Genomic DNA, 9,814 nt, shown 5'->3' on the forward strand with positions numbered 1-9,814 from the left:
TGAGAGATTTCTAGAGCTCCAAGTTCTAATTCGAAGAGTCATTTTCTCCACTAACATTTCACACTCTTCAGCTGATATTTTTTTTGAACTAATTGGGATGCCTAGATATCTAAATGGTAACTTACTTCTCCCAAAACCAGAAATATCCATGATTTTTTGAACTTCCATGGTACTCATTCCGCAGCAATATATAGCCGATTTGGCTTCATTAGGATGCAAACCAGAAGTCTGAGAAAATAACTTGAGTCTTTGTAATAACAAATAGATTGATTTAAAATCACCATGGCAAAATAATAGGACATCATCCGCAAAACATAAGTGATGTAACTTGAGTTGGGCACACCTTTCATGATATTGAAATTCTGGTTTGTTACCTATTTTCCTCAAGATACGCGTGAGATATTCCATTCCTAACACGAAGAGTAGAGGTGACATGGGATCTCCTTGCCTGAGTCCTCTTTGTGGTGGAAAATATCCCTGCATTGAGCCATTTAGCAGTATAGAAAATCTGAGTGTTCGAACACAAATCATGATAGGCTTTACTAAATGCTCAGGAAACCTTAAAGCACTTAACATCTCCTCTATAAAATCTCATTCCACCATGTCATAAGCCTTCCTCAGATACGCGTGAGCTCCAAATTATTAACTATTAAATACACACTATTATTAACTGCAATTATTAGTCAGGAAATATATTTAACTAAGAACTCTTTTAAAATCTATAGCTTTTGTTTAAATTATTAAGTGTTTTATTTTTTAACTACACAATCAATCCATAAGGTTATGTGGAAAATTGTTGATAAATGTCTTTCACAGTAATTAATCATTTCTTTTTCAAAACCTAGCTAATATATATATATATATTTATATAATTCCATCCCTAATTGTGGCGTAAAGTAATATATATTACAAGATCTTGAAGCAGAAGAAAAGTACATTAATTCAACTTTATACATATATATACTTCATGTCTTATATACTTTATGCTAGGGGTGCACATAGGTCGGATTTTCGGGTTTCGGGTTCATCGGGTTCGGGTTTTACGGATTTCGGGTTGAGAAAAATGGTACCGAAACCGATCTGAAATTTTCCGGTTTCGTGTTTCGGGTTTTACTTGGGTTCGGGTTCGGGTTTGATTCGGGTTGGGCTGGACCATTTGTGTTTTGAGCTGAAAAGCCAAAATTTGCAAAACTACCATTTTTTTATATTTTTTTTCAAAAATACCATTTTTTCAGATTTCGGGTTGGGCTGAGGCTAATGGGTTTTGGGCCGAAAAGCTAAATTCTGCAAAATACCATTTTTTTTCATTTTTTTTTTCAAAAATACCATTTTTCGGATTTCGGGTTTGAACCCAAACCTGAATTTAACAAATTTTAAACCCGAACCCGACCCAACTTTTATCGGATTCGGGTCGGATTTAACCCGAATCCGTCGGGTTTTTCCAAAAAATGAGTTTTCGGGTTACGAATCAGGCGGGTTTGCGGGTTTTTCGAGTCAAATGTTTACCCCTACTTTATGCATTCACCTACTGAAAACTTTCTATTCTTGTAAGTAGAAAGTTGTTTCATGGTCAATGAGTCTGAATAGGGGAAACATTGCTAATGGGGCAACTGACATACTCCTTTATATTATGGCTTTATTAAAAAAAAATTAATCTTTAAATAACTGAAGTATATTATGGTATTAGAATTCAACATTGCAAATTAGGGTTTTAGGTACCATAATTGAAACAGTGCATGTCTATATATGATTAAGCTTAATATTTTGTATGGTCCATAACGATTCTACAATTTGTTTTAGATAAAGTGATAATTAATGTAAAAAGAGGAATCATCTTGATTTATTATTTAATTCAAACAAAGTATAATTAATTAAGCAATTTAAGAATCTACTTTTTGTGATATTTATATCATTGGTACCCCACATTACAATATCTAAGTACGGCTAGTGTGTGTGGTCATGAAAAAAGAATATTGTGATAATGGGAATAAAATTCAATTGCTTTCTATCTGTCGATCTTTTTATTGGTAAATAATAATTTTTGTGTAATTTCTCAATTATTATTAATTTTACACTAATAACCCTAACTATTATCACTAAGGTAAAGTACGGATATTCGCATTGGTGAGGATTGGATGCACTTTTACTTGTAAAAGTAATTGATGCAATCTAATCAACATCTATATATATATATATATATTTAAAGAATTATAAATATATAATTAACATTTTAAATATTCAAAAATAATATATTAATATTTTAAAAAATTAATATATGATATTTTAAATAATTGTATTAATGTGCTTGCTTTACATATATATTTATTTTGTTGCTAGAGATTGAAGCCTTAAAGAGCTTAATGTTATATGCAATTGGAATTTGTTTATTTGTGATATTTAAATTTAATAAGAATACTTTATTTTAATATTTACGTGATTAATTGGTTATGAGAAAAAAATGTATGTATACTTTAGAGAAAATGATTAAATAATTTAATATTAAAAAAATGCACTAAAATAACCAATTCAATCCGCACTATGGCGGATTTGAATGGATTAGAAATTTAGAATTTACACTTATTGCACATCAAATAAATTATGAGCAATATAATGTGGATTGAATTTAATGTACACCCCTAATATATATATATATATATCTTCTATATAAAAAGTGTGTAAATAAAAAAAAAATTGGTTTTAACGATTTATTTTGTTAATTTTAACGGAATATTATAAATATTTAATAAAATATACATTTAAAACTAACTAAAAATAGATATTTATTAATTATATTAATATAAATTCAAAAATATTATAAAATATCACTATTATAATAATATTTAATATAAGACTACATATATAATAATTATATTAATTCAAAATTCAAATGTTATAAAATATCATTATTATAATAATGTATAATACAAGACTAGATATTTAATAATTATATTAATATAATTTAAATAATATTATATAATTCTAATTTTTTTACTAATTATATTAATATGAATTCAAATATTATAAAATATTATTATTATAATAATATTTAATATTAATATAAATTTAAATATTATAAAATATCATAATAATATATAATACGTAATTTTTATTTGTATTTTTATTATAAAAAATGATCATTTATGTTTAAAAAAGTTATCATATTATATATATATATTTTTTAAAATCATAAACAATGTTTTTATTTTATTTTTCATTTAATATGTTTATGTCAATATTTTATATATAATATTGTTTATTTATTTGAAATTTATATGACTATGATACAAATTTAATAAAAATAATTAATAAATTCTATAAATAAAACTAAGCAAACGTGTATTACACATTACTTGTATCAAATGTTTATATAAAGGAGAGCTACAATGAGTTAATGTGGCACTCTAAAATCTCTCCAAACTACTTAATCTATTTCCTAAATTTTTCTAATGTTTTTTTCTACATATATATATATAAAAAAATTATTCTACTTTTTTTAGAGATATTTTTACAAATTATTATATATTTTAAGTTTATTGTTATTAATTAATTACGGGAGAAACTCTATCTATTTTATAATTTTTTTTATTCTACTAATAATTATAATATATGTCAATAAAAAATATTTATAATAATAAATAATATATCTCTTCATACTTTTGATCTTTTGACAAAACATGAGGTCTAAAAGTTAATTTTCAAACGATTTATTTTGTTAACTTTAACAGAATGTTCTAAATATTTAATGAATATACTTTTAAAACTAACTAAAAATAGATATTTATTAATTATATTAATATAAATTAAAAAATATTATAAAATATCATTATTATAATAATAATAATCAATATAAGACTACATATATAATAATTATATTAATTCAAATTCAAATGTTATAAAATATCATTATTATAATAATATATAATACAAGACTAGATATTTAATAATTATATTAATATAAATTAAATATTATTATAATAATATTATATAATATTAATATATTTAAATATTATTAATATAAATTTAAATATTATAAAATATCATAATAATAATATATAATACATAATTTTTATTTTTATTTTTATTATAAAAAATGATCATTTATGTTTAAAAATGTTATCATATTATATATATATTTAAAAAAAATCATAAACAATATTTTGATTTTATTTTTCATTTAATATGTTTATGTCAATATTTTATATATAATATTATTTATTTATTTGAAATTTATATGATTATAATACAAATTTAATAAAAATAATTAATAAATTCTATAAATAAAACTAAACACCGGATTGAATTGCTTGTATCTAGTGCTGATATAAGGCCAAAGTAAAACTCCAACAAATTGTTTGGTAGTACAATAACAAGGAATCTCAATCCAACAACATGAGATAATAGTTAGATATATTCCAAATACTATTTGATCACATTAATTAAATAACTCCAATTATATTCTTGGAATTTCTATTAATGAATATTCGTATTATGAATAATTATAGAGTTTATACGTTTTTGGACCTTGTGTTTTGTCTAATTACTTATTTGGATCCTGTGTTTTGACAAATTACTTTTTGAACCCTATGTTTTGTAAAATGGTTAAAATAGAACCCTAAACTCATTTTTAATAAAGAAAAAATTGAATATAACAACACAGTTTTTAAGTAGAATGATTTTATTTTTGTTCTGAATTATTAGTTTAGTAAATTATTTGTGATTTTAGTTGAGAAATCATTGACCAAAATCGGGTTTAGGATTTTATTTTAACAATTTTACAAAATATAAGGTTTAAAAAGTAATTTGTCAAAATAAATAGTCCAAACACATAATGGAACAAAACAAATAGTCCAAAAATATATAAACACGTAATTATACTAAATTCATATGACAGACAATGCATACAATCTTTCTCGATGAATGTGCTTGAATAAAATAAATATTTTACATTTTAATCTGCCATACTAATTTCTGACTCCTTTTAGTACTTGACTACTATAGGACTCCTAACATAGCGCTTCCCGTCTGTCCATTTCAATTGTCCAAACACATAATCTTTAGGTTGTCCAACAATTTTTGGCTTCAAAATAATCTCAAAATTCTTTTCTTCACCAATTTTGCTAAATTGTAATGTTGTGGGCTTAACATAAACAGAAACTCCAGCTGGGGCTCTCACATATGCTTTGTAGGTGCCTGGTGGGCCAACATTCTTAACTTTTCTAGTAATGATTGTTGTTGATTGTGAACTTAGATCTGTAACTGTAATGGAAGGGTAGTTGAAATTGCCTAGAGTGAATGATTTGGGACATTTATACGGTTTCTTATAAAATTTCTTAAGCATTGTTTCATTGTAGCCATGGGCACATAAAAAGTTCATGTAATCGTCAATAGTTCTTTCATACACAAGTCCAGGATCCATAGCTCGGTTTGGTTGAATGTGGCCTGAACCATATTCAAAGGGTGTTGCTTTTTTCATGTTCCAATCCAACATCGGTTCATTGTTGTTATCTCTAACTCTTGCTGCAAATAGATTAGCTCGATGAGAAGTAAAGAATAATACCAGTATTTGTCAAATATTCATATATATATATATATAGATTAGCATCACTTTGAGTCCTACCGATGGAGCTCTCAGTGTTCTCGACCTGTGAACAGTTTTTGGCGCGATTTTTTTTTTGCCGCGTATATTGTAGCTATTTAGAGTATCCTGTAAATTTATAGAAAAATCCAAATTATTTACAGTACCGAAAACTAAGTTCAAACATATTATTGCACGCGTAACTAATTATTTTTATACGCGTGGAAAACATATTTGAACCTAGTTTTTGGTACTGTAAACTATTCAGAATTTTCTGAATAAATTGCAGGAAGCTCTAAACAACTACAATATACACGGTCATAAAAAAAAAAATTTGCCGAAAAACTGTTCAAGAGTCAATAACACTGAGCCCCACCGGTAGGACTTAAAGTGAAACCCCTATATAAAAATTATCCATTATATTTGGGCATATGTGAATAAATATACCTGTTGTCATTATAGCTGAATGAATTGCAGCTGGACTCCAATCTGGATGAAGAGTTTTGAGAAGGCCAACGATCCCAGAAACATGAGGGCATGACATTGAAGTACCTGAAATTGTGTTGAATTGGACTCGACGCTTATCAAATATTTCATCAGTTGGTCCAACAGCTCCACTATATGCAGCAATAATATAGACTCCTGGTGCTGTGATATCCGGCTGTGTGTGCAATTGAGAAAATTGGTTAACATTTCTTTATACAAAAATAGTAAAATCTAAATAAGAAAATTTTCAAAGTAGACCTTAAGCACAGCTGGCTGAATAACATTAGGTCCTCTCGATGAGAATGAAGCCATGGCTGGAGCTGGCTTAACTCCAACTCCAGTTTTTGGTCGAGTCATGTAAGCCATGGGAGCCCTAGAATCACAAAAGTATCATAATTATTATGTCAAATTAAATTTATTGTCTTTGATATAAAATCTACAAAGAAATACAGCTTTTAAGATTATTTGTTTGTACTTGGTAGTTTTGAGGTATTCGATCACTAAATTTCCTTGAATAGCATTGAGATGAGATGCAGGGAGCACATGAGCCTCAGGATCTGTTTCATTCCCAATTAAGGGATGATTAACTAGAATCATTCCAACAGCACCTGCAAGAAATGCCTGGTGGCCCTTTTCAAGTTTTGAAGTCTCATCCCCAACATAACAAACCAAAATAGTCCCATTTACATTCTTTGGATTTAGGCTTTTAGGCTTGCAGAACTCCCTGGAAAACACATAAACATACAGTGACGTGTCACTACTTTTTAAAACAGTGGGTAATGTTTTTATAAATGTGATTGGCTAGGCTAAACTGCCACATCACTGTGTGTAATGTTTGAGTGTATATTTTAGGTGCACGTATTATTACTCTTATTTTTTATACTAACCCATAGGTCAATGGATAAAACTTTTGAGATGGCAAGCCGCGTGAAGAAAGACTTGATCCCTGTGATTATATCAAAAAATGAACACTTAATTATATTTGTTTTCATATCAAAAGTTTGAGATACTTCAGGGCGTTTTACGTACCTCAAGGTGTTTTTTATTGCCAAGAGATACATAACTGCTGAACTCACGGTCGACTGTGCTAGCTGCCACGGTTATGGTCCATGGTGATGCATTAGTTACAGTCTTTGGATCATGTCCTTCGTTGCCAGCCGAGGCAACCACAACAATGTTATTCATAACGGCATGAAAACTCCCTATTGAAATCACATCTTCATAAAACTCAATCGGGTGATCACTACCAATAGAGGCCGAGATTATGTCCACACCATCACTTATTGCAGCATCAAAGCCAGCCATAACATCAGCATCGGTGTAAGCAGGTGCATCTTCAGTTTGCAGCCAACCACCAATCTTGTAAGCGGCGACACGGGCTTTGGGGGATCCACCCTTGGCTGTGCCATTCCCATTGCCGAGCACATTTGCTCCAAAGACGAAACTACCACCAGCCGTGGAAAGAGTATGAGTCCCATGCCCATTAAAGTCTCGACTGGTGAAAAAGTTTGCCTTGCGTATATAAGTTTGAAGAGAAGAAGTGTTGAGAGTCTTTAGAAGTGCCATATAGCCCTTGCTAAAGTACTTTGCTCCTATTAGCTTCCTAGAGCATTGGAAAACAGAGAAGAGATTATTTAATTTAAAAAATGTACAGTGACATGTTTAGAAATTTAAATTTGGCTCATTCACCTCTTCATTGGGAAGAGAAAGATTTAAATCTCACCATTTACAGGTTAAGAAATGTAAGTGCAAGAAGCATATATATATTTGATATGCATCAACAAAATTGTCCTTCCATATAGATATGTCGTAGCAATTCATTTCTTATTTTTTTCTTAATTACTTTATTATGTATTGTGGAAAATAAAAAAGTATTATTCAACAAAATTTTGGTATGAAAAAAAGTGCACTTAAGTCTCAAAATAATTAGCTATTTCTTTAAATGATAAGCATGTATATGGTGGTATGGATTTCCCACTCTAATTGGCCCGTATCAATGAGGAACTAGCACGTGTTCTAGCTCCTGCAAGTCAGTAATTAATAGAGAAAAACGGATGAGATAGTAACATAATCACTAGTTTAGTAAGATTGTGTATTTTTGCCAAAAAAAAAAAAAAGTATATAACTACATCAAAGTAAAAATATTGAGTTTTTATGTCAAAAATTTACTTTTTTTTTTAAATTTTATTTTTCATTCAACCATATATATATATATATATAAAAAAAAAAGAATGTGGACCAACCTATTACAGTGGACTTTATCCTTGATGACTGGTTGACAACCTCCATGCCATTTTGATGGAATAGGTCCGATTCCTTCAAACTCATGAAAGCTCTTAGATTCAGGCCAAACACCTACCAAACCAACACTTACTATCCTTAAAAAACACAGATTATTGTCATCTATTACTATATATATATAACAATCATTATATATAATATATATAAGAGTTAGCTAGTGAGATGATAGATCAGTGGCTATAGTTTATTTGATAATGAGTTAATGAAGCATCAAAATATAAATTAGTAAATATTTACCACTATCCAAGTTTGCAATAATTACATCTTCACCGAATCTAGCTTTGTTCCAAATTGATTGATAAGAGACAGCACCACCATTTTTTTCCAATCTAAGAAATTCCCATGAATGAGTTGTGTGGAATTTCTTTCCTTTGCTCAAGAAAACTGATACCACATCTGGATGCTCTATATGTAATAATTAATATTATTAGATATACAACAAAACAATAGAGTTCATATATTTTGCATCACATTGAGTAAAAAAAAAGCTTACTTTGAATCTCTGCAACTTCTGTCTCATCAAGAATTGCAGCAAATCCATTTATATGTCTATTATAAGAGTAAAAGATTGCATCTTTTGCTTTTTCCTCACTGCACAAGAATTATGCATTCATTAAGAAAGAACCAATTAGATATATTTTTTTTTTTTTAAATTTGTGTTTGTCTAGACTTGCCCGAAAATCTTTTTCAGAAATGGTGAGAAAAATCTGCCCTATTTACATTCCTAAAATTAAAAATAAAATAAAATATTGTGTGAGAATGAATTATTATTACCTTCCTAAGTATGATCCAAGAAGGCTGTAATGAGAATTTGTGGCCCTTTCAAGATCTTCTGAGGAAGGGTTCACACCATGTGAATGTGTTCCCAAGTAGACAATATAAGGCTGCATATATACATATAAGAAAAACTTCAGAAAATAGAAGCAAAATGAAAATATATATGTATATATATAAAAATGCATATTTGTATATACTTATATGCCTGCCTTTTTAAGGGCTTCCACCGGTGATTGAAGCAAAATGAAAATAAGAAATATTGAGAGAAGAGAAGATGAAACAACACTACTACATTGTGGGGCCATAGTTTTTCTTTAAAGCATAGATGGAATTGGAGAGTAGGCTGCCATAGTTTTTCCATATTTATAGATAAGAAAATTACATATTTTGCATCTTGTAATTAGAGATGCATATTTTGCATCTTAGCACTCTCCGTTCTGATAGGACTTGTTGTAATTTTTATACATTTTTATAATATATATATATGTATTTTATATATATTTTTATGTGTTATTATAGTATAGTAGTAATTTTTTTAATATTTTAAATTTTATTTTGAATAATGTTTAATATTTTAAATAATAAATATTGTGTAATATTTTAATTTACATATAATTTACTATTTTTATTTTAAAATTTATTTTTTAAATAAATAAGATTTTATGTGGGGATTCC

General features: G+C 28.1%; 1 protein-coding gene across 1 annotated transcript; it reads right to left on the reverse strand.

Annotated features, from left to right (window-relative positions):
- Positions 1–4,854: 4,854 nt before the first annotated feature.
- Positions 4,855–9,459, reverse strand: LOC133783465 (subtilisin-like protease SBT5.4). Its single transcript, XM_062223098.1, has 11 exons — positions 9,349–9,459; positions 9,137–9,246; positions 8,856–8,953; positions 8,600–8,767; positions 8,305–8,416; positions 7,091–7,664; positions 6,949–7,007; positions 6,537–6,785; positions 6,320–6,434; positions 6,023–6,236; positions 4,855–5,517 (listed from the first exon to the last, which is right to left on the reverse strand). The coding sequence occupies exons 1-11, from the start codon at positions 9,442–9,444 to the stop codon at positions 4,979–4,981; spliced, it is 2,334 nt and encodes a 777-aa protein (XP_062079082.1). The 5' UTR covers positions 9,445–9,459; the 3' UTR covers positions 4,855–4,978.
- Between the last annotated feature and the right edge of the window lie 355 nt (positions 9,460–9,814).

Source organism: Humulus lupulus, chromosome 6 (genome assembly GCF_963169125.1).
Source record: "Humulus lupulus chromosome 6, drHumLupu1.1, whole genome shotgun sequence".
Lineage (NCBI taxonomy): Eukaryota > Viridiplantae > Streptophyta > Magnoliopsida > Rosales > Cannabaceae > Humulus > Humulus lupulus.